Source organism: Lycorma delicatula, chromosome 8, assembly GCF_047948215.1.
Source record: "Lycorma delicatula isolate Av1 chromosome 8, ASM4794821v1, whole genome shotgun sequence".
NCBI classification, from domain to species: domain Eukaryota; kingdom Metazoa; phylum Arthropoda; class Insecta; order Hemiptera; family Fulgoridae; genus Lycorma; species Lycorma delicatula.
Window position 1 is genome coordinate 138983829 of NC_134462.1, and position 26864 is coordinate 139010692.

Sequence of the window (26864 nt, forward strand, 5' to 3'; positions counted from 1 at the left end):
TAGATGTACGTTATATGTAAATTATATTTGCTTGCTTGACAGCTCATCATTCTTGTGAGATTAGCAATCTGTTTATAATTTCATACTATTATTTTTCATTCTGTGACTATGAATAAAAACTTTTTAAGCATACATAGAGAATATCTTTTAAAATCATAAGATGGCAAAAAATAGTCATTCATATAGACCATTGATTCCCAAAGTGGTCCAGGTGGACCCCCAGGGGTCCACGGGAGACTCGAAGGGGGTCTACGTTGGCGTGACAAAAAAATGGGGGTTCACAATTCGTAAGCGGGGGTCCACAAAAATTCATCTGGTTTCGATAGTAAAGAACTAAAATGTTGGCTTGACTTTGCGTATCAATCTAGGCAGGTAATGTTTTGAGAAGCTCAGCGACTGTAACTTACAATTACAAGGACACAGTCTCAATTTAATAAAAACAAAGGGTGTAATTTCTTTTAGCTTTTCTTGGAAAATTGAAATTTATGAAGCAAAATATTAGTCCGCGCGTATTTTCTCAGTTTTCAAACTTGTCACAGGTAGAATGCCTTGATGAGGATATTCAGACATACGTTCAACATTTAATTGCCCTGCATGATGACTTCAAAATCAGATTTGAAGATATTCTGACGATGGAAATACCACCACAGATCATAAATCCATTTGATGAAACGGAAGTGGAGAATGTGATATTACAAGAGGAGCTACTCGAGCTTAGCACTAATGAGGAGGTGAAGGTGAAATTTAAAAGAGGGTATCAAACATTTTGGCTGCAGGCAGAAATACCAGAAAAATATCCTGGACTGTGGGGAATTGCGAGAAAGCTTTTGATAGCATTTCCCTCGTCATATCTTGTCGAAAAAAGTTACAAACCTTTTATCAAAAAAAGGAGCAGATTCAATATCACAGAACGGGGAGATTTGCGCTTATTCCTAACAAAACTGAAGCCAAATATTGTTAATTTGGTGTCAATCCATCAAGTACATCCCTCCCATTAAAATTGTAACTATTTTGTGATTGTCATTGTAGAAGTTACATTACGTTATGAATGTTTAATTTTAATTATATTACGACAATTTTATTATATTACATTGCAATATGATAACAATAATAATTAACAGTGTAATGATTACGTATTTAAATAATTGCAACACAAAAAAATATACTATTTTTCTTTTGCTTTTTACCACTCTGAATGGGAAGTTTTCTAAATAAAATAAGTGAGAATTGATTGCTTTCTTGTGCTGTGAGTAGATGTCAAAAATGTAAAGTTGGATGGAAGCATTTTTTTTGATTGGCCAACTTTACTTTTTTGACATCCACTCATAGCACAGTCAATCAAAAATTAACCAATCAATTCTCACTTTTTTTTCGGAAGCTGTTAGTTCGTGGAACTCAGCTGTAACGCAAATTTTCATAGTTAGATCTAATCTTCACATTTTCCGTCGACTGGAAATATGGTAGAAATGTAGCTGCAGGGGGTCCACCGGAACCAGCAAAATTTTGAAAGTGGTCTATGAGAAAAATAAGTTTGGGAATCTCTAATATAGACCAATGACTTCCTTGCACAGCATAAATCTGTGGAAATTCCAGGAGAATTTTCAAAGGTTTTATTCAAGTCTTTCATCAGTGGTGGCATAGCTCTGCATTCCTTTTAGCATTTGATATTTAATGAGTAAGTTTTCTTTTTTTAAATTAAATGTGTTTGAATATCATATATTTCACAAACACATACCAAGCTGCAGTTCAAAACAGATTCACTCTGTATAAATTACTATATTGTTGGACTGTCAAATAAAATCTTCTCCAACGAGAAAAAATTGGCAGTTCACCTGATACAACTAAGAATGCTGCAAAAAGATAATATCCAACCGACTATGCATGGCGATCTCACCAATTTAAATTTGTGCAATGTAAAAAGCCCTACGCATTTAATTGCCAAATTTTAACAATTTCTCTCTTTTGTCTTCAGTCATTTCACTGGTTTGATGCAGCTCTCCAAGATTCCGTATCTAGTGCTAATCGTTTCATTTCGGTATACCCCCTACATCCTACGTCCCTAACAATTTGTTTTACATATTCCAAATGTTCTCTGCCTATACAATTTTTTCTTTCTACCTGTTCCTCCAATATTAAAGCGTCTATTCCAGGATGCCTTAATATGTGGCCTATAAGTCTGTCTCTTCTTTTAACTATATTTTCCAAATGCTTCTTTCTTCATCTGTTTGCTCCAACACCTCTTCATTTGTCACTTTATCCACCCATCTGATTTTTAACATTCTCCTATAGCACCGCATTTCAAAAGCTTCTAATCTTTTCTTCTCAGATACTCCGATTGTCCAAGTTTCACTTCCATATAAAGCGAAACTGCAAACATATACTTTCAAAAATCTTTTCCTGACATTTAAATTAATTTTTGATGTAAACAAATTATATTTCTGACTAAAGGTTCGTTTCGCCTGTGCTATTCGGCATTTTATATCGCTCCTGCTTCGTCCAACTTTAGTAATTCTACTTCCCAAATAACAAAATTCTTCTACCTCCATAATCTTTTTTCCTCCTATTTTCACATTCAGTGGTCCATCTTTGTTATTTCTAGTACATTTCATTACTTTCTTTTTTTCTTGCTTATTTTCATGCAGTAGACCTTGCGTCGGATATTATCCATGCCATTCATTGTTAATTCTAAATCCTTATTGTTCTCAGCAAGAATTAATATATCATCAGCAAACCGTATCATCCTTTTCTTTTCACCTTTATCCTTATTCCGAATCTAAATTGTTCTTTAACATCATTAACTGCTAGTTCCATAAAAATAAAATTTACCTAGGCGTGACTTCTACCTTCTTAATCTTAGGGTTGCATCCTTTTTAAATGCCCATTGTGTTTATTTTGTTGATGATTATAATCATTATAATGTTTTAATGTGGTTTTCTCATTTATCATTTTTATTTAAATATTTGTTAATTAATCTATCAATAGTTATATCCAGTTATATTTGCTATATTTTTTTTATACAATCAGTTTCTTTATTCATTTTCTCCTTATTATCAGTGAATATGTATCATATTTTTAATGTATTTATTTTATATATCCATGGTGTGAGACTCTTTATGAAAAATGTATGTATTATAATTTAGTTTTCTACAAATGTCTGTTAAGATTTTATTATTTATTAACTTAATATTTATATCCAAATAATTAATACTTCAACATACCTCACCCAAAGAAAAATTTCATGTGTATTTTTCATGAGCTATGTAGGTAAAATATTGATAATAAATAATTAAAAATTAAACATTTGAGTCGTTTAACATAATTAATAATAAATTAAATTTATATAACAAAAACTTAATACTTACAAATGAAATAGATAAAATTCAAAGTATTAATTATCTGGATATAAACTTTTAGTTAATAAATAATAAAATCAAAACAGACATTATAAAAAACTGAATTATAATACATACACTTCTCATAGAGTTTAACTCGCCGTACATGTAAATATGGCAACAGTGTATACATGCTGAAATATTTAATATTTTTGACTATATAATTCTATTTTAACTCTGAAATTAATTCATGTAAGTGTGCTTACATTTTATGAACTGTACATGGTGATGTAATGTTTGATAAAATAATTTTTAATTTCTAGCGATATAGTAATGTTTGTTGGCATTTCGGTGAATTTTCACATAGACAATCCTCGATTTCTTTTTCTTTTTTTTTTCTTTTTTTTGGCTAATTTCAGGAAAATACTGCACGTGCTACATAAAAAAACAGTATTTTTATTCATTACAAAAATTAAATTCAAAGATGCCTTATTAATATTACATATAACATTTAATTATTGTTTGAGTATTGTGAGTTATATTCTCGTTCATCGAAACTAAAGTTAAAACATATTTTTTGTCAAATTCCAGGTGCTTACAGATATTTTTTAAAATAAAATTGTATATGTTTGTGTGACTGTTTATGAAATATGTATGTACAATAAAACTATTACGAGTTCATGCTGAAACTGCTATTACTTATAGTCTCTAACTGAATAATAAACATCTTCATTTAAAATCATTCAGATGACATTAATGAAGCAGGTAATAAATTAATTACAGTATTTGTCACAGTAATTTGTATAAGTTTACATTTTGATTATTTTACTACATTCATTGATATTTTTGAACATATTTGCACAATGTACATAACATAAGCATAATATTTTATATATGTATTTTTTTTATCATAATTGTCTGCTAAATGAACCCAAGATTTATCTTGAGTCAATTAAAAAAGTTTTCTTCGTAAGATTGATTCAGCGATACTTTAAAGAGAAGTTTTGTAATAGCTTAAAACATATCATCTATGAAGCGAGTTTGTTGCTTAACTGGGGTCATTTAATAAAAACAATTGGAAAATTATTACTAAAACCTTTCATGTAGGTAAGCTACATTTGTGTTATTAACCTTTCTGATTATTAATCTCATGATGTTCATTTATTATGTCTTTATAGCAAGCATCAGAAGGGACAATAACATTCAAATTGGTACCAGCAGATGGTAAGGGTGGTATAAGGGAGAGCAAAGTAAGAGTAAGAGCGCACTTTGATTATTCAGCATTCGGTGATCCTTATATACCTTGCAAAGAAGCCGGTCTTGATTTCGTGAAGGGTGATGTTTTACATATCGTCAGTCAGGATGATGCTTATTGGTATGTAATTATATATTGATTGTAGATTTCTTTAAGTATTTGTAATTTTATATCGGGTCAGTTTATTTTATTTAAATGACTGTTTTTTTTGTTTTTTTTTTATTTTAATAAAGATAGATTTTTTAAAAGAGGTGTAAAAATTAACTTTTGTATTTTTGAAATTTCAAGTTTTCCAAGGAAAATAGAATGATTATGATACTGAAAATAAATTGTGATTTTATCAGAATCACAGTCTACATTCCTCAATATTTTCCTGCGTAAGTAATAATAGAGAACAATTTTTTCCATCCCACGTAACTTGTAATATGTTGTCATTCAATTTTAATAAATACGCTTGATTTGTAGGTAGGATTTTGCTGAAATTTATCCATTAGTTAATTGGAATATTTGTACTTTTTTTATAGTCATAAAATTTATTAATCGGCTATTCAATTCATACTCTTTCTCAATAATTTTATCATTTTTTTCAGTTGGCTTGTGTAAACAGATATGTCAAGTATCTTGACCAAGATATATATTTGGCAATTAAAAGTATATAATTACTGTTAATTTTGGTCCGAGTTAATTTAAAATGGAATTATTAAAATTAGAAGGAAAATTTGAAGAAATATATAACAAAGTGAAAAACATATCAGTCATAGGCCTAGCGATTCCCTTGAATACCATCTACTAAATGGTCAAATAATCTATCTAATTAAATTAAACCTTCATGGTTATATACCCCCCTCAGTTTGAGCCTAAACAGGCTTTACTGATAGGAACATTAAAAATCTTATTCTAATTCTTTAAGAGTAGATTATTTTTAACTACTTGTAGAAAATAAGTACAGGTTTTCAACCCCCCCCCCCCAAAAAAAAAACCCTAATAATTTTGAGGATATGTAGAAGTGTACTGATTTGACAAAATAAATGTTTTTTTTTTATCATTCTGTTGAGTAGTTACATCATTTTCTTTGCTGTCTAATTTGTTATTCTCAGTATATTTATTACACTCTTGTTTTATAATTATGCCGGTCTTTGTATTCCGCTATAGTTTTTACCTTTTTCATAACTACTGTTACCAAATTAAATAGCCTTGGACATGTATACATTAAGTAACATCCTTTACTGCAGACACACGTATGTTCAAAAATGTCTACTTCTTAGATCTACCTTTGATATCAGGAGATTTATTTTTTAATGCAAGCTCATCAGTATATACAGAGTGTCTCATTTTAATTGCCCCAGGCAATTTTCTCATAAACTATGGACAGTACAAAAAAATAATAACCTAAATAAAAGTTACTCAGATTGGAGGGGGGACACCTCATTTTGACCTTGTATTTGACCTTGACTGTTATTTCAAGGTTAATATGATTTTTTCAAATGGAATGACCCCACCAGTGAAAAGAGCAGAAAACTTACATTGGAATATATAGTCACACGTAAGACCTTGGACCGTTTTTGAAGGTCATACAGCTAACTAACCATCAGAGTTAGTGTTTACGATAGTATAAAACCATTTTTATGCACTTTCTCAAAAAAGTTTGCAAGATAAATAGCCTGGAATGTAAATATTCCAGGAATATTCTATGACCTTCAAAATGTGTAACTCTTTTAACACTATCACCCGTATAACGCTACCTCTGATGGTTAGCTGTATGATCTTCAAAAAAGGCCCAAGATCTTATGTGTGACTACATATTCCAATGTAAAATATTCTGCTCTTTTCATTGGTGGATTAGAAATAGGTCATTCCATTTGAAAAATCATGTTAACCTTGAAATAAGTTCAAGGTCAAATTCAAGGTTACATTTAATATCTCCCTCCAGTCTGATTAACTTTAGTTTAGGTCATTTTTTTTGTCTGAGAATAAAACATTTATTTAAATTATTTTTTTAATATTGTGGAAAGCTGTATAATTAATTATTTTAACAATTAATTCAAATTAAAATTATTGAAGAAATGAGATAAATGAAGTCATAATGATTCATTCTGAGTCAGCTGTAGCTTACTTTTGGCTTGAATTTCATTTCTACTTGTGTTTATTTTACACGTTTTATGAGATTTATTTTTAGGATGTTGCAGGACTTGCTAATTGTTTAGGGCTTATCTCTTTTGTAGAAATTGTGGTTGAAAATTTAATTTTTTATACTCTTTTTTGTTTCTTTTTCTTATGTCCTTTCTCGTTGTACTGTTTTTTCCTCAATATTTTTTCACATATTTTTATTGTGGTTGCCTGTTGTTCCCATCACAATTATCATTTTACAAACTTTATTTTAACACAGCAGTATTCTGAGAAGAATATGTATTTACCATTTTTTAATTACTACAAATGTATTAATTTAGTTTGATAAAATTTGTCAAAATCAGAATCGTAGCTTTTTTCTATCTTGTTTATCCACATGATACATCACATTAATAATTCATGCTGTCTTCAATGCACATCTTGTACCATACTGTTATGAATGTTCACTTCTGTTAATAAATTATTAATATGTTTTTAAAATATTAAGTATATATGTATTCTTATCTTTCTTTGCTTACTTTAATAACTACATTCAGATTATAAAAAACAAACTAAAAAATTGTCTTTATGTATGTGATAAGAAGATTTACTTCTAGTAATCTATGGATCAAATTATAAATAACCGTATTATGTTATTACTTTTATTATTATTTATGTGAAATCTATTTCAAAATTCATTTTACATTTGCTAATTTTTGTACTTGAATTTATAGAAAAATTACTCTATTGAATACTTTGTTTTAGGTGGCAGGCAAGAAAGGAAGGGGACAGAGATATGAGAGCAGGTCTTATACCGAGTAGAGCATTACAAGAACGACGAATCCTTCATGAAAGAACACAAGTAGATAAGAATAATGCCGAAGGTTTGTTAAATTTTTTATTATCTTATAGACATATGATAAAAGAAATAAAACTATTTAAAATTTGTGGAAAAATTTCACCATCATTCTGTGAATTGTATATTGGTTTACAATATTCATTTCATAGAAAGAATTAATACTACTGTACTATAGATACACAGTATACGATGTATATATACTTGCATATATGAACAAAAGAATACTTAGATATCCATGTACATATATATATATATATATATATATTATACTTATATATATATATATATATATATATATATATATATATATATATATTATACTTATATATATATTTTTAATTAATTATTTCACAAATGTTTGTATACGTACTCTATACAATACCCGATCAGAAGTAAAGAGACATTTACAGAAAATTAGTTTTATTTATTTTGTATGACAGATTGGATTTGAAAAAGAGGAAGTATTCCATTCGATTAATTCAATGTAGTGAAATTCAATTCAATTCAAATAAAGTATTCAATGTATTTAAACCTTACACTTCTTCATTAATGGACTGATATTTTTTTTGTACTTTTTAATTTTTTTTATGTTTACATAGTATTATTTTCTTATAGTGCAGTGTCATATAACCTGATGTCATTCTGAGACTGAAAGTATTTTTGTGTGAATATTGAAAAAAAAAAATATGCATATTCCCACAATCCGGAAAGTCAAAACCTACACTTCAGTCTCTTTAAGTTGCTTTTTTGCATCCTTTTCTTACTAATTTTATGTATAATAGAGAATTTATGGCGTATGGAAATTCTGTTATAGTGGTTTCTCATTAAATATTACATATGTTGAGACAAAACTTGCATTTCATCAGATAATATTCATTCAGCTTTATGCTTTAAAAGTGTCTTGAAAATTCTAAATCTATTAATTTTATTGTTTAATTTGTTTTTTGTTAGTGAAATCTAATATAATATATATTCATAAGAAAGGCTGAAACCATGAAAATGTTTGCTGCAACACTGTGTAACACTATGTAAGACTTTTATTTTGTTATTTTTTTTTTGTCTTCAGTCATTTGACTGGTTTGATGCAGCTCTCCAAGATTCCCTATCTAGTGCTAGTCGTTTGATTTCAGTATACCCTCTACATCCTACATCCCTAACAATTTGTTTTACATATTCCAAACGTGGCCTGCCTACACAATTTTTTCCTTCTACCTGTCCTTCCAATATCAAAGCGACTATTCCAGGATGCCTTAGTATGTGACCTATAAGTCTGTCTCTTCTTTTAACTATATTTTTCCAAATGCTTCTTTCTTCATCTATTTTGTTATATTTAAATTAATTAGTAGGTATGGTTTGTACCAAATGATCAACTGTTAATTACGGTTGTGTAACTTAAAATCTTAAACTCTACTTTTCGCTTCATTAATAGAAGGTATAAAGTAGAGTCGCATACCTGGATTTTACAAACATTCTTGTTTTCCCCACCCCAAAAAAATAAAAATACAATGGAGCCACAACTTACTTTGAACACCATGAGAAACTACATTTAAGATAACAGTAGCAAACGCAATATTTTTTTTTAACTTTTGCATCATCACTGTATTTCTAAAATTTGAAAGTTTGAAGTTGAACTCACAAACTAAAAATACAGAACTGTGTTACTGTAGACAGTAGCGACATATATTTTATTCTGTTGCAACATTTAAAAATTACACTTTCTAAGTATGTACAGGATAAAAATAACAGTAGCTTGAAGCAGCGATCCAAAATAAAGAATATTTTTCTTTACCTCAGCTACACTTTTGGTTTACTGTTTCAATGTGATTATTATAACTAAAATTCTATGACATCAGTTCTCTTGTAAGATGTGTTAAGAAATAGATTCTGGTTGACAGTAAAGAGTGAATTGTTAATTTCTAGTATATGTTATGAGGTGTTTTATGCATTTTGTAATTTGTCATAATCATTAATTCATGTAAAATATGAATAGTAATTAAACTTTTGGGGTATTCCATTTCAATTCAACAAATTTTCAAAGATTTTATTGCATCACTATTTTGATTTTGATGATATTTGGTGTATAACTTCTCACCTTGTAGTGACCAAAAAATATATTTTTATATTTTTCAAATCATTTTTTTCTTGAATAATAGACTATTTCCTAACTTGCCAGCAGGTAAAACCAGCCTTTTTCCACGAGCTGTACATTCTTATATTTCATTTTACTGAGATCAAAAAGGACTTATTGCAAAGAGTAAAGATTGAACTTCGTCTTAGTGTTCTCAAAATTCATTTTGTTATTTTGATATGTCTATAATGAGATATAGATATGAAATTCTAAATAGTTTAATTACTTAAAGTATGACACAACTCATGTTTAACATGAAAGTGAATAGACATGACTGTTTGCATAATCCTGAATGTAAACATTGTAGAAGGCTCAGTTACTGTTTTGATTTCAATGTGAATGTTGTATTGTTAATACTGTGGTTAGGTAATGCACACTTGTTTAAAAAGTAATTTTATTAGCAGTGAAGAACTTCTCTTTTATGCGATATCTTTTATTTTTAATTTTATTAATTAGAGAAATTTTTATTTTAGCTTCAGAGAAACTGGGATATGACAAAGTGAGGTGCAATTGGTAGTTTTATAATTTTTCTATTATTATTGTAAGAACCTGTGCATTTTACACAAACGGATTATGGAAAGTTCAATTGGCATTCACACTGAAACATTATGTCACAAATTGACTTACAATAGATCTTCAGTACTGCACAAAATTTTAGAGTTTACTGAACAGCAAGTAACATTGATATCTTTAAGAAGTGGATGTACTGAAACAAAAAATATCTGTACTTTTCATAAAACTGAATATTTAGACAAATATTTTATATTAATGAGAAAAGTAGCTCTGACCCATTTAGCTGTCACACTGAATCGGTTAAGAAATCTCTTGGAAAATTTCTTTTATACTTTCAACAAGCAATCCAAATTTAAAATTAATTCCAGGCAGAGCACTGTGTACAAAATGGTTAACCAAAATACAAAAACCACAAGATGATACTGAAAGCGAACTGAAAAGTCACGATATATTTGAGCCTCAGTATGTTATAGTCAAGTCTGTGAATAAAGCTTGTTCAGTACTTGGCATCCAGGTGACCTCTGAATCAGAATCATTTACATGATAATTGGTATACTGATTACTTCATAGGTTTACCAAAACCAAAATGTAAAAGTTATATGTGCTGCGTATATGATGGCAAGTGGTGGTTAGGCGAAGTCATTGAAGTCAAATTACATGCAAGTGAAGACGAATATTGAATACACTTTTTCCATCCACAGGGTCCTAATACTTCATTCAAGAAATCATTGAGGGATAATGAAACACGGGTTCAACTGGAAAATATTTTTAAGATTCTCATCCCCTTTAGAGCTTTTTCTATTAACTACTGGAAGAGGAGACAACATTACACCAAAGAAGAATAAGGACTTATAAGTTGTACTCAATAAAAAAAATGGCAGGGGCACTAAGTTATGTTAAGTTTGTTATAAAAAAGTTCAAGATTTAGTCATAACTTCCATTAGCAGGAGTAAAAGTGAATTGAACAATTTGTTAATGTATTTAAATTGTTTATGTTTTATCGTTGTTAATATTTATAATTTTTTAATTGACTATTTATTAATTATCAATTTATTCATTCTAGTGAGTTTAGTTTTAATTTTTATAATCTGGAAAAAATACATAATATCAGTATTTTTGGATACATTGTTTACTGTTAGAAGAAATGGTGATTTAACCAGTTTTGTTGGCTTCATTACTTGTCAACCCCGTACTTATTTATTTTGGGCCCAAAATTTAAAAAAATAATTTTTAAACGTAACTTCAGTAAAAATTACAAGAGTTGGTTATAAAACAAAATGAATTTTGAGTACACTGTGATGAAGTTCCACATTTATTCTTTGCAAAACGTTCTTTTTGGCCCTCTGTACAATGTAAAATAAGAACTTGTGGAAAAAGTGATGAAAATGGCTGTTTTTTGGGGTTTGGCCACTACAAGGTGGCCAAAAGTTATCATGTACCAAATATCATCAAAATCAAAAATAGTAAATACACTGATCATTCGTTGAATTAAAATGGAATACCCTTTTCTGTAAGATTAAATTTGAATTACTAGAGAACTGAATAAATACTGTGTATGAATTTATTACTTATTACATAAGAAAATAATAAACATCTTTTTATGTTTTTCTAATGTATTTTCATACATTATAAAGTGTCTTTCATATTTTTGTTTTTACTTTTAGCTGTCATCACTGTCACAAAAGAAATATTTTTTGTTATATGTATGTATTGTTTAAAGGGGAGGGCAGTTTTACATGTTATTTATTATTTGTAAATATACTTAACAGTTTTCTTTTTGTTTTTCTGTGCAGGTACATTAATGTTCACATACTAGTCCTACATTCATTACTGATAATTTTTGCTTATCGATTGCAAATTGTACCTTTTTTATGTTAACAGATTATTTATTTGTGTATTTTTTCTTTTGCAGGCTCAGCATCTTTGTTAGCAAAAACATGATTAAGTTTATTTAATTTTTATGCGACTATATATACTATTAAATCATTGTATTTTTTTTATTATGTAACTGAGAACTTTGATTTATATTTTAATAATATTTTTATTCTGTTGTATTATTCATAATAATGATTAATTTAGTTATTATTTAATCAATTGAATGAAAAGTGATTTATTTTATTTCTCTTAACTTTGATCTTTTCCATTTTTTTTTGTCTTCAGTCATTTGACTGGTTTGATGCAGCTCTCCAAGATGATTCCCTATCTAGTGCTAGTCGTTTCATTTCAGTATACCCCCTACATCCTACATCCCTAACAATTTGTTTTACATATTACAAACGTGGCCTGCCTACACAATTTTTTCCTTCTACCTGTCCCTCCAATATTAAAGCGACTATTCCAGGATGCCTTAGTATGTGGCCTATAAGTCTGTCTCTTCTTTTAACTATATTTTTCCAAATGCTTCTTTCTTCATCTATTTGCCGCAATACCTCTTCATTTGTCTCTTTATCCACCCATCTTAGCTTACTTTTCCATTAATAGCTTATTTTTTATTTTGATATTAATTAAATTATTATATGTCAAATTACTAATTTGTTTTTAAATATCTTTTTAATTTGTTTTAATTAAAGATTGATGTCTGCTTTAGCCTGTTATAAGAAATTTGATCTTTGTAGTAGTACCTTGGGACATTTAAAATGAGTTTTTCAGTTTATATCATGTTATAATTTTATGCCATTAGCGATTATTCTTGGTCTTTTAAGTCGTATAGTAAATTAGTTCCATCTGATTTATAAAGTAGTTTAAAAGTGTTGCCTCAATTCTTTTCATGTCATGAGAATTTATCTGCATCTTTAATTTAATCTAAAACCCGAAAGTAACCTTAAGTTCCGACTTAGTAAATTTTCTATTTCAGTTTCTTTTTTTATATAGTCTTATTCTGTTCTTGCCAAATATTAGTTTTTTTGCCCTTAAATTTATACTGATAATATTATTGCTTATATAATAAAAACTAAGCACAGAAATTTATATTGATGTAATGAGAAATTTGAGGCAGAATATTCTGTTTTCTTTCACGGTTATGCATGGTATTTTCTTTTCGCTGCCTTTTGTAGTTAATTGCAACACAGATTAATTTTGGTTTTATTTTTTTTTTTTTAATGTGGTTTAACACACTTTTGTTTTCACCTGTAGCTTTGCTTCAGTTTAGTTTTTTTTTGTTCATTATTACTCATTTTGCATGTATTTATTTTTATTAACGCTTCAGTTTTTGTTTTTGATATCATTTGGGGAAAAAAATTGTGTTTGTTACAGAAGAAGGATGTGTTGGTACTCGATCCAGTAGTATTTCAGGGATCGGGCTAGATGTGTGCTATCCCGGTTTGTCACCTCCGCCCTCCATCTGTTCTGTTTCAGCTGTTACTAGCAATGTGCCTTCTTGTCAGGGCATCAAGACTAAAAAGATACTTTATGACGCAGCTGAAAGGGAGGACTTTGATCGTGAAGAAGTGCCGACTTACGAAGAAGTCGCCAAGCTCTATCCACGTCCCGGTTTACCTCGACCGATCGTACTTATTGGACCTCCTGGTGTTGGACGGAATGAACTTAAACGAAGACTTATAGCTACAGATCCTGACAAATATCGCACTCCAATACCATGTAATTACTTTTTGTTGTTATTAATTCTTTTAGTTCGCTGAAACTAATATATTTTCAATACAAATCAAAATGGTTATTTCAGTGTAATGAAATAAAAAAGAAGGAATTTTTTAAAAATATGAAAATAAAAATCCCAATAAATATTGTATTTAGGTGTAATATAATAAAAGATGCTATAGGGTGGACAGGAAGTTTCTTTATGCTAGTTACGAAATTATTAGAATAAGTGCAGCATACCTTCTATGGATTTAAAATGTCTGTGTAGGTTCCACCATGTTCAAAGCATAGCTGTATGGGCTTCTATGTTTGGTTGTTTATCTTCAACAGCATATCAGGGGTGATCATTTCAAATGCTGACCGAACTGCATCTTGGAACTGCTCGTTGATGTATCTGCATTTTCAGATCTCTTCTTTTACAAAACCCCAGAGTGCATTGTCAGATGCAGTGAGGTCAGGGCTTCTTGCCAACCAAAGCATTGGAGCCGGTAGCTCTTTTGACCCTCATCCAATCCAGGAATTCAGAAAAATTTCATTGAGACATCTACGGACATTCAAAGCAAAATTCGGTGTCAGCGATCCCTTTTGCTGTTAATTGTGGAAGCAGCCTCTCATCAGTTGTTCTCTGATAACTTTTAATTAACTGTGCCATTAAAAAATTAAGGACCAAGAGATGTTCAGCTGTCATTCCAGCCCAAATCATAACGTAGGCAGATTGTGTTCGATTTCCTCAAAAAAGTGAGGATTGTCTTTCACCCAGAAAAAAACATTTTGGTTTCAAGAGCTTCGATAAATCACACACTCATCCAAGAACATAATGTTCTTTTTATCGTTTGCTCTCGGAAAGCGTTCAAGCAATAACTGACACGCATAAACACGTCAATCAAGGTCATAGACGCTCAACTCATTAACTGTGGCTTGACAAAAACATCTAACTTTCAAGCCCTTCTTGCATTGTCGATCTTAGAATGTTTAACTCTGCAGAATGTGTGCATGCGCACAAGAGCACTTGTCTCATTTCTGGTATTCATCAGCACTGCATGTCATTAATATTTGGCATATGGTGATGATTTTCCAAAACCTACAAAGAAAACATTCATAATATTCTCCAATGTTTTACCAGTGTTATTACATATTTTTTTATATTTCAGAATGTTATTTTAAAGAAAAATTTACAAATTTTAGAGAACCTTTGATTTAAGTAAAATCATAGAATCGTTGGGAATGAGCTGTGTTATACCATATTAACTTCCATCTGAGACCAACTTGGCCATATAATTTCACATTTGAGCCGCATTTCATTCTGTACTTCTAAGTGCATGATGAAACATTGGTCTCAACATTGTCTTTTCTTTTGTAAAATGAATTGCCTGGTAAAACTTGATATATCTTTAGCTGGTGAAGTGAGTGTTTTCTGTTAGTCATTTTTTTTTTTTTTGTTCTTAAGAAGACAAATCATATTTTTTTAACAAAAAATGTTGAAATTTTTTCCTCATATTATGAAATTCTATTATATTCACACTTTTTTTTTCAAACTATTAAATGATAAACCAGGTTTTTGTAGACTAGGTATTTTAATAAATATTAACTATTAATAGTTGTGCAAATAAGAAAACTAAAGTATTGCGTTTCTTTTAGTTACATCAAGATCTATTCGTCCAGGTGAAGTTAATGGGAAGGAATATTATTTTGTCAGTAGAGAATCTATGGAGAAAGATATTGCTGCTGGTAAATTCCTTGAATATGGTGAATACAAAGGAAATTTTTATGGAACCTCATCAGAAAGTGTCCAGTCTTTAGTTAATGCTGGATATGTTTGTATATTGAATCCACATTATCAGGTATAATTATAAAATGTAAAATTATTTACATTTCACTATTTGATAGTAATGTTTTCAATATTTTCTGTATGTTAATAATTTTATTTATACAGTATATGATTAAGTAATAGAAGGAAGTAGTTATGAAAGACTGTTAATAAAATTAAAAAGTAAAGTTTTTATAAATGCAGATCAAAAAATTTTGTTTTTAAGTTATGACTGTAAAAAGATTTAGCCTAAAATGTTACATAAAATCACAAATAGCGATTCAAACTTTGAAAGAAAATATTAATTTTTATGATTCAGGCTACAAAACCCATAAGAAAAAGTTAACTTCTTTAATAAAGAAAATTCAATTTTCTAACACATTAAAAAAACGCAAACTGCAAGAATGAGTTTATTTAAAAGGTGTAAGCAGGTAGACTTCACAGTGATAAAATTATCTGTAAATGATTGGTGATTGGAAAATTAGAAGTAAAAAAATAATCACACCATGTATATTAAAAATTAATAAAAATATTAGAATTCTAATATTACTCTTGGAAATAATATCTTTTAATTTTAATTGACCTCCCCCTGTACAGTTAAAATTCTGCAAAATCAGTATTTTTCTAATCTTACCTTGGAACTAGTAATAGAGAATGGTAAAAAAAAATTTCCATGTTTTTTTAAACCATATGGTGAAGAAAGAGGAGGACAGACAATGAGATAATCATCCTAAATTTTTGGTTAGCATTTTTCATTCTTTGTAGAGACTTAAAATTTATATTATAGCCTAGTTTTATTTCTTTGATCTGACAGAAAGATTTTTTTTGTATACAGATATATATATATCTGTTATAATTTTCTTTAAAAAGTTAAAATATTTTTCCTTAAAAATTGTTTTACTGGAATAAATTGAATAATTCCTAGATTATGGTACCAGGAATCATTCTTCTAGATTTATTTAGAATGAGAAATATGTGCCAGTAGTTATGATAAACAATCAGATAAAATTTACAAAAATAGGTATTATATTCCACACTGATCTGAGTTGATGTAATTTCATACTGAATTTAAACTGTTTTTTTATCTTCTTATTTTTTATTTACATATTTCTGTTATTTAGAACTGACCTACAGCATATGTCACATCTTCCAGTTCTTTTTTCTTTCTCTTCAGCTAACATTTTTATTTTGGAAAGTTACAAATTTTTTTTGGCCCCTTTTCTGTGTTTTGTAATCCCTTCTTGCACCCTTCATTTTTGCTTTACCTGGTGACAGCACAGATGTTTCCATCACCCCAGCAAGTGATGAGCATCTATATTACATGTTACACTCCACACGTTTTGTACACTTACTCAAGATTATGTTTTGGAGAATTAATTTTTTTTATGATCTTAACATAGAAGAACATAATTAACTTAGTTTTGTTAAATTCTTAAATTTTAAGTTTTCTGTTATATTATATAAAAATTGAGCAATTTTTTGATGTAAAGGCCACTAACACTACTGTTTCTTGCTGCGTTCTGAATATAGTACCTATGATTTTCAGGTTTTATATTCATGAAAAATGTTGTAGCCCTTCTGTTGATGGTCGAGAAAAATATTCTACTGGTTTGATGTTAAAGAATAAGCTTTTTTGTGGCTGTAAATTTGTTTATTTAATTATTAATATTTTGAGGAAAATCTCAAGACTTAGACCTGTTTTAAATTTATTTTTTATTACTGGGTTTTTGTTTTTAGGGGTGTTCCATTCTAATTCAACAAATTTTCAAAAATTTTATTGTATCACTATTATTGATTTTGATGATACCCCACCTTGTACTGGCCAAAAAATATGTTTGTTATATTTAAAAAAAAAGTTTTCTTTAGTAATAGACTAGTTTCTAACTTGCCAACAGGTAAAAACAGCCATTTTTGTCACTTTTTTCATGAGTTGAAGCAAACTTCTTTTTGACCTCTGTATGATGTAAAATAATGCTTTTTGGAAAGAGTAAACATGGGACTTCATCTCAGTGTACCCAAAATTCATTTTGTTACATAACTAAATCTTATAATGTTTACTTAAGTTAAGTTTACAAATTGTTGTTTTTTCAAATCTTGGACCCAAAATAAATAATGAAGGGCTTAGGATAGCAGACCTGTTTTTTACCTTTTAACTTTTAGCTACTAGCAGTATTTATAAAAAAAAAAATTGGACTGTTACTGAATGTCCTTCATTAAAAAACTGCTGCCAAATCATAAGATTTTAAAAAGGTCTCATTTTCAGGTCCCAAAAACTACATGTGGGACAGATGGAAATAACCTGAAATGTTTACAGCAGTAAGTACTTTATATGTACTTTAAAACGTTATAAAATATTTTGTTACTCAAAGGGGTTGACAAGTAATGAAGCTAACAAAACTGCTAAAAACACCGTTCCTTCTAACCGTGAACAATACGTTCAAAAAATTCACAGCATTTTCTTTTTTTGCAGATAATAATGTAGGCCTACTGTAGACAATATTTTGATGCCTATAATGATATATATAATGAGATTGTAAATAGTGTTTTACTTAAAGTTTGACTCATACCCACAAATTTATATTTGAAACACAAAGTAAATAGACATGCGTGGACATGAATGTTTGCATAATCCTTAATGTAAACATTGTAGAAGGCTCAGTTACTGTTTTGATTTCAAGGTGAATGTTGTATTGTTGCTAGTGTTAATACTGTGGTTAGGTAATGTACACTTGTTTATAAAGTAATTTTATTAGCAGTGAAGAACTTCTCTTTTATGCGATATCTTTTATTTTTAATTTTATTAATTAGAAAAATTTTTATTTTAGCTTTAGAGAAACTGGGATAAGACAAAGTGAGGTGCAATTGGTAGTTTTATAATTTTTCTATTATTATTGTAAGAACCCGTGCATTTTACACAAACTGAGTATGGAGAGTTCAATTGGCATTCACACTGAAACATTATGTCACAAATTGACTTACAATAGATCTTTAGTACTGCACGAAATTTAAAAGTTTACTGAACAGCAAGTATCATTGATATCTTTAAGAAGTGAATATACTGAAACAAAAAATATCTGTACTTTTCATAAAACCGAATATTTAGACAATTATTTTCTCATAATTAATGAGAAAAGTAGCTCTGGCCCATTTAGCTGTCACACTGAATCGGTTAAGAAATCTCTTGCAAAATTTATTTTATACTTTCAACAAGCAATCCAAATTTAAATTAATTCCAGGTAGAGCACTGTATATAAAATGGTTAACCAAAATACAAAAACCACAAGATGATACTGAAAGCGAACTGAAAAGACAGGATATATTTGAGACTCAGTATGTTATAGTCAAGTCGGTGAATAAAGCGTGTTGAGCACTTGGTTCCCCCCCCCCTGCACGTTAAGGTTAAAAAATTATTGATCAGCACAATGGAACCAATATTAAAAAATAATATTACAAAAATAGACGAGTCAGTTACCAGTAAATTAAACGATTCCTTTGATTTAAATATTTCTACAGATGAAACCAGTTTAGTACTACAAAATTATGCTAGGTAAGGGATATGAAGAATTAATCATTAAAATAAAGGATAAAATGAAAACGGATACATCAACCCAGGAAAAATTAATATTTTAAGTTTATTACCAAGCAGCTGGAGCATTCAAAATGAGATTACAGTTAGTATTTAGTCAGTCAATCAAACAATTAGTTTTCAAGTGGAATTTTGCTACAAATCAGCAAAAAGAAACCTAGTCATGTAATTGATGAAAACGTTATTAAATGTGTCAAAGATTTTTACCAGAATGATGAGCACAGCCGAATGATGCCAGGCCAGAAGGATTGTGTCTGTAAGATAAGCTGATGGGAAGAAAATAACTATTAAAAAATGGTTTACCTTACGTAACTTAAAAGAATTGCACATAGCCTTCAAAGAAAAACATAATTTAAAAATTTGCTGATTTAAAACCTAAATTTTGTGTTCTGGCTGATGGGTCAGATACTCACTGTGTGTTTGTGTCTGTCACCCACCAGAATGTAAAACTCATGTTGTCTGCTGTAAAAATGAAATGCGATTATAAAATTCTCCTTTCAACCATGATATGCGATACAGCAAATGAAATGTGCATGCTCTCACAGTGTGAAAAATGTCTAGGCACAAATGAAGTGCTCAGATTACTGCAAGAGACCTGAGATGATTTTGATTCTGAAATTATCTTCAAACAGTGGGTTTCTGTTGACCATTGTGAACTAATTACTCAAATTTCAAGAGTACTTAAAATAAACTTACTAAAAATTTAAATAATCTAAAATGGCATCATTTTGTTGCAAAGAAACAGGCTAATTCCTCAACATTAAAAATGAAAGCTTGTTGGAGGGTGAATGTATTATAATGGGAGACTTCTCTCAAAATGTTCCTTTTGTGATACAGGATGAAGTCCAGTCATATCACTGGCCAAACACTTATGCCACAGTACATCAATTTCTCATATATTTTAAAAAAGAAGGAAAATTACAAAGCTAAAGTTACTGTGTGCTTAGTGAGTACTTGAAGCATAATACTACATCGTTATGCTTCCAAAATCAAGTTATAAATAAAATAATAACACTGTTACCACAAGTTAAACAATTTTTCTATTTTTGTGATGGTTCCTCAACTCAGTATAAAAACAAAAAAAAATTCATAAATTTGTGCTACCATCAAGAAGATTTTGAAATCACAGCAATGACTTTTTTTGCCTCATACTATGGAAAAGGACCATGTGATGATATTGGTGGAACTGTAAGAAGGACCGTGACTAAAGCAAGCCTTCAAAGGACAGTCAACAATCAAATTGTTACACCTTCTGAAATGTACAATTATTACAAAGACAATAATAAAAATATAACATTTATTTTCTGCTCTAATAAGATGTTCAAAAGTCTGAAGAATACCTCAGTTCATATTATCAGGTAATCACAACAGTCCAAGAAACAAGAACCTTTCACAGTTCTGTTCCAATCAAGTCAGAAAGTCCGAAATAAGTCAGAAATTCTGAAAGTCCAGGTGACCTCTGAATCAGAATCATTTCATTTACATTATAATCAGTACACAAGGACATTAGTGTTTCTGATTACTTTATAGGTTTACCAAAACCAAAATGTAAAAATTACATGTGCTGTGTATATGATGGCAAGTGGTGGTTAGGCGAAGTCATTAAAGTCAAATTACATGCAAATGAAGACGATATCGAATACACTTTTTCTATCCACAGGGTCCTAATACTTCATTCAAGAAATCATTAATAAAACACAGGATCAACTGAAAAATATTTTTAAGATTCTCATCCCCTTTAGAGCTTTTTCTATCATAAAAAGTACATATAAAGTACTTACTGCTGTAGCATTTCAGATTTTTTTCACATGTGGTTTTTGGGACCCAAAAATGAGAATATTTTCAAAATCTTAAGATGTGGCAGCCATTTTTTTTTTTTTTTAATGAAGGACACTTGGTAACAGTTCATTTTTTTTATAAGTACTAGTACCTAAGAGTTAAATGGTAAAAAACAGGCCTGTTACCCTAAGCCCTTAATTATTTATTTTTTGGCCAAAATTTGAAAAAACAAAGATTTGTAAACATAACTTCAGTAAACATTACATTCATTTGGTTATATAACAAAATGAATTTTGAGTACAATAAGATGATGTCCATCTGCACTCTTTTCAAAAAGCCCTTTTTTGACCTCCGTGTGATGTAAAATAAGAATGCTCTACAGCTGACGGAAATATTGACAAAAATGGCTGTTTTTACATGTAGGTGAGTTAGAAAATTGTCTTTTACTCAAAAAAAAATTTTTTAAATAAAAAAAAATATTTTTGGCCACTACAAGGTGGATAGTTATCATATCCCAAATATCATCAAAATCAAAAGTAGTAATGCACTGATCATTTGTTGAATTAAAATTGAATACCTCTTTAGTAGTTTATCAAATTACCTTCAAGTTTGCATTCTATTTTATGTTATTTTTTAAAGAAAGTTTTTTTGATTTTCAGTATTGTTCAAGGTATGTTTATTCTTTTTTAGGTTTTACCTTCAGTAAAGAATGTTACTTTTTCCTTTGTAAATATTTTCTTTCTCCTTTGACAAAGTGGGTTTTTTTTTATAACTTCTGTTCCTTAAGTAAAATTTAGTTGAGTTTTTTACCTATTTAAATGTAATTTATAATTATTTATTCACAGTACTTTAAATTATACAGTATTAACTTGTAATATATTAATTTATTTTTCATATAGGCTTTAAGAATGTTACGTACTCCACAATTAAAGCCTTACATAGTCTATATTAAGCCTCCTGAGTTTGATGCATTAAAGGAAACTCGAAGTGCTGCTTATGCTCGTTCAACTTTTGATGAAAACAATTCCAGAGGATTTACTGTGAGTTTTTAAAAATTTTATTAGCTAATTAATTATGTTATTTTGTTTTTAATTTGCTTTGATTTATATATTTAGATGATTAAATAATTTTTTCTATATGTCTTTGATTTAACCAATTTATACTTAAGTTCTTCTATCCTTTCTGCCTTGTGCTCATCTTTTAATCTCAATCACTTTTGCATCATCATACCATCCTCATTTATCTACTAAAGATGTTTAATGTTTGTCTACTTTTATAGTTATCAGACTTTAAAAATTGTTCTTGTGAAAGAAAAAACACTTTTGCTTCACTTATATCATTATGCATAATTATAATTTAAAAATTAATAAACAAACCTAAAAAATTATAATCTAAAAAATTATAAACAAACCCTTAAATTGACAGCTAGAAATATTCATTAATTACTGCTAAATTAACTTTACATACGGTACTTTAAAATATACTAATTATTATCATAATTTCAATTTTTCCATAGTGGTATAATTAAATTAAAATTTAAAAAATTATTTTGTTAATTTTAAAACTTTTTAAAAAAATATTATTTATTAAAAAAAAGTTAATATTTTATACAATTAAAACAATTTTGGTAAGAATAGAAGATATAATATGATGTTAATGAAATGTAGTATACGCACAAATAAACATATTGTTTTGCAATAAAAGTATAAAAATTAATCTCTAGATTAACAAAATTTGATTTAACATAAACCTGTAATAACTGTTGAAGTCTTATGTTTTTCAAAACTTTTTTTTAATCAAGTTAAATAAGCGAGTACTTACCAGTAACAGAAATTTGACAGTGCAGAAAAAATTTGTAGGAATGTTTACCAACATTACACACTAATAACCTCACGGTAATTCATAAGTGTACAATTAAGGGCCGATTTAAAAAAGTAATAGAATGCAACATACAGAGGTCTGCACAATATGAAGAGCAAACGCACAGCAATACTACCATCATTCCAGAGCGGATGTGGAACTGGCACTGAAAGTGTTAAAAAAAGAATCGAGTTCTTTTATTTTCACAATATGTTTGATCGTAAGCTTATACTTGTTTATTATTCATTTGCTGCATTTATTAAATTTTACAATAATGTTCGGTTTCAAAAATCACAATTTGGATTATTTTACAGGATGATGAATTCCGTGATATAATTCACAGTAGCAAACGAATAGAATTTTTGTACAGTCACTTTTTCGATGAAGTTATTGTTAATGCAGATTTGTCAACGGCTTTTGAACAGCTGGTCTGTGCCGTTAATCGAGTCGAAACTGAACCACTTTGGGTCCCTGCTTCGTGGGTCCAGTGATTGCCTTAATGTAAGTAATTGTTCTTTATTTAATTAAAAAATAACTTTAAATGGAAATAATATTTTTTAAGAAATCAACAATTGAAACAATTCAATATGTTTTTTGTCTACATGGGTAACAGTGTTTTTAAAGTAAGTATTCATATAGTATGTAATGCTTTATGGGTATGGGTTTGTTTTACACTGATATTTATATATTACTTGCAATAACAATTTCAACATGTTTTGACTACAGCTTGCTTTTATTAATAGAAATATAAAAATATTTCAGTTTCACTTAATTATATGTAATTTCAGTTTTATTTAATTTTACTGTCATCATACTACTAAATAATTAAAAATTAAAAAAACTGTTGCAAAGAAAATACAGTTGAGATTGATAGGAAGAGAAGATATCTAAGAGAACAATAATTTTTATTTCCCTACACATTATTTCACATATAACTTAAAGCAGAAGTTATAAACAAAGTATACTTACAACTACCTGAACAGGTGTATTCATTTTTGTGTTTCTACCTTAAAACTTTGAGGATAGGCACACCAGTCGAGGTTATGAAACGGTGGATTACTTTTAAAGTCTCATAATTAGTTTAAGATTATAATTAGTATTGTAGTTAGTATTATAATTTGGAATGAGAAAAGGAGAAGGTAGATGCAGATTTAAGCATTCAAATGTATTTTATTTATACTGTAAAACAGATACATTTTTTTGTTTTGCAAAATAAATAAATGTTTTGTAAAACAAATATATTTATACGTAGAGAGCAGAAATACTTTTACAATGAAATCACACAGTATAATGGCATCAAAGACACCTACAGTTTTCACAGATATAAAAAAATAATATTCTTATTATAGCTACAGTTAAATTATTGTTAAAAATCATTGCTTTTTTAACCATCTGTACAGTGGCACAACGTTTTAATGTAAAGTTACTTGAATAAATATGACCATTACCCAAATAAAATATGAATATTAAGGAAATAAATGTGCTGCATATACTCCAAGAGAAAGGAAATGAATTACTTATATAACAATTTTAGGAATCATCTGTTCTGATTTGATTCTTCGATGCTTTACTAGTAGAATTTTAATGTTTTTTAAACATCACTGTTTCTTTGTCTCAGCAATTATTGTTAATGTATATTTTCCTGTTCCTGACATATTGATACAAACTAAAACTGTGACCCGCTTCTGTAACTATCTTCCTGCTATTTTAAGAAAGATTGATCAGAAAATTTTGTTATCGATAGCTAACTGCATGATGCATATTTATATCACCGGAAAAACAAAAATTAAAATGGTTTTCTTCCTGGCCAATACTTCAAGTATTCTGCAACCAATGTAACGATGTCATAAATTTATGAAGGATAAAGAAGGTTTATAAGTTTTAAAAGTTATATTTTAAAAAGGTTTTATGGAATAAAATTCTTAATTAAGATTAATGGAAAATTCGTTCAATGGAAAATCAATCTCGTCTTCTGTAAAACGGCCACTTTCAAGAGCCCTCATGGTTTTTAACATGTTCTTAGAATTTAAATTTAAATTTCTACATACTTCACTACATATTTTTCCAAACAAAATATTCAAGCTACATCAAACCTTTAAAATTCTACATTTTTTACAAGAATTCAGCTTATATTTTTATTACAGGACCATTTACTGCAATATTTGAACTCCTCATTCGCCAAAACCACTGTAGAACTGCTAAATCAATTTGCTCAGATTCTGGTTTATGAACCTTTTTGAAGTTTACTTCTTCATTAAAAACTTCTATTTGTTTTTTTACATATATTTACAAATTAGGTAAATCAAATTTGTTGCTAATGTTAATTTGTTTAATATTCCTTAGTTTAACTAATAAATTGCATTAATTTTTCATCTAAATACAAATAATGTTTTATTTAGATGACATTGTTACTTATGGAGTTTCTTTAGATCTGTCCATTAAATGCCTTCTGTATTTTTAATAACTTCATTGTTTCTATTTGGAGCTGCAGTTTTTTTAAAAAAAACTTTTTTTTTATCAACATTGTTTAAAAGAATGTTGATTTAATGAAAACTGTAGCTACAAGAAGAAATTCTGAAACGACTACAAATACAAAAGTCTAATGGACAGATCTAAAGAAACTCATCAGCAAAATACTTTGTTAAACATTACTTACTCAAGAATTACGGTTTACCTTTTTTCATTAGATAAACAGAATATGAAGAAAGTTTTTTTACCTTAGATGAAAAAACACTGCTTTCAAAAGGGTAGACAGTAAGTAAACAAGAAAATCTAATAATCATCGTAAAGCCAAAGCTTAAATTATTGTTTTGTGATCGACAGATTGAAGTCCATCAAACTATATTACTAATTCTAATGATTTGAGGTTTTAAATATTTCTTTCTGTTTAAAGTTTTCTTTGCTTATTGATATTGGCCCTCATTTCTGAAGCCTCATGAAAATTACATTAGTAGTCAGCGAGTAATAAGTTATAGAAGTAATTATATAAGCAGTCAACGAATGTCTGTGTTGAAATATGTTTGGAACTCCTCTAGCATGTGAAAATTTGGGTTTCCATTTTCTACAAATAGCGTTACATTTTTTAAGTGTTTGTTATATATATCAAAACATATTTAATGTAGGTGTATATTTACACCACTTTTGTTGACTAGTTTGATAACCCATCTGTACTTACGGTTTGTAAAGAGTTAGCAGGTTAAAAGACAGGTTAGGGAGGTGGTTGGGTTTCAGGAACACTCGATCTGAGACTGTATAAGACTACTACACCTCATTTACATTCGTACTCATAAATCCTCATTTATTCTCTGCATTTAATACCTTACAGTCATTCCAGAGGCTAAACATAAAAAGAGAAGAGGTGAAGAGAAAATTTTTTAATAAGTGCTAATTTGTTTTTCTGTTTTTTTTTCCAGGATATTGGTGTTTGCTGTATTCATTAGCAACAAACACCGCCTCTGAAGTATAGAACAATAAACAAAGCGCTTGACTGCATGCGTCGTCTGTGCTTTATAATATTATTATTAGTATTTGTTGCATTAATCGTACAACGTGGTAGAACCACTGCCATATTTATATTTTAAAAAAATATGTATTATAATAGGTTTTATTATTTATTTCACCAGTTTTTCTACTTTTGCTTTTTCAGAATATCTTATTTTAGATTGTTTTGTTTATGTCAGCTAAGTTGGAAGGAATCATTTTTTGTGTTTTTGTTTTTTTTTTTTTTTATTTATTGGGCACTCGGTCTGTTAATTTCTAAATACTTAGTTATAAAAATTGACAGTGATAGCTGTTGCAGAATTAATGCTATTTGTAAAATTATAATTTAAAACTTACTATTAACGTAATATTTATTCATTTTCATCTTATCGTAATAATATTATTATTCAGGCTTTCTGTATTAATTTGCGCAAATGATAAATTAACATAACCAGACCAGAATGAAATTTAACAGTATGTTTTTTTAAGTAATTGAATAAAGCAAAAATAAATTTAAGTAATTAATTTATTCATGTAATTATACATGTATATAAAATAACCTAAA

General features: G+C 28.8%; 1 protein-coding gene across 2 annotated transcripts; it reads left to right on the forward strand.

The window, feature by feature from the left end:
* The first annotated feature begins 4020 nt into the window (after positions 1-4020).
* On the forward strand, positions 4021-26317 carry LOC142328816 (protein PALS1-like). 2 transcript variants are annotated; one of them, XM_075372873.1, is made up of 8 exons: positions 4021-4097; positions 4511-4707; positions 7459-7577; positions 13446-13790; positions 15426-15628; positions 21859-21999; positions 23134-23320; positions 26233-26317. In XM_075372873.1, the coding sequence occupies exons 1-7, from the start codon at positions 4080-4082 to the stop codon at positions 23308-23310; spliced, it is 1200 nt and encodes a 399-aa protein (XP_075228988.1). In that variant the 5' UTR covers positions 4021-4079; the 3' UTR covers positions 23311-23320; positions 26233-26317. The 2 variants fall into 2 exon arrangements, with proteins under 2 accessions (XP_075228988.1, XP_075228989.1); XM_075372874.1 differs by having other exon boundaries at positions 13611-13790.
* Positions 26318-26864: the final 547 nt, after the last annotated feature.

What these genes read in the sequence shown, in the direction of transcription:
- LOC142328816 (XM_075372873.1), top strand. An exon ending in AGATAAGAATAATGCCGAAG is followed by an intron (nt 7,578 to 13,445) that starts GTTTGTTAAATT and finishes TGTTTGTTACAG; the next exon opens with AAGAAGGATGTGTTGGTACT. An exon ending in ATATCGCACTCCAATACCAT is followed by an intron (nt 13,791 to 15,425) that starts GTAATTACTTTT and finishes CGTTTCTTTTAG; the next exon opens with TTACATCAAGATCTATTCGT.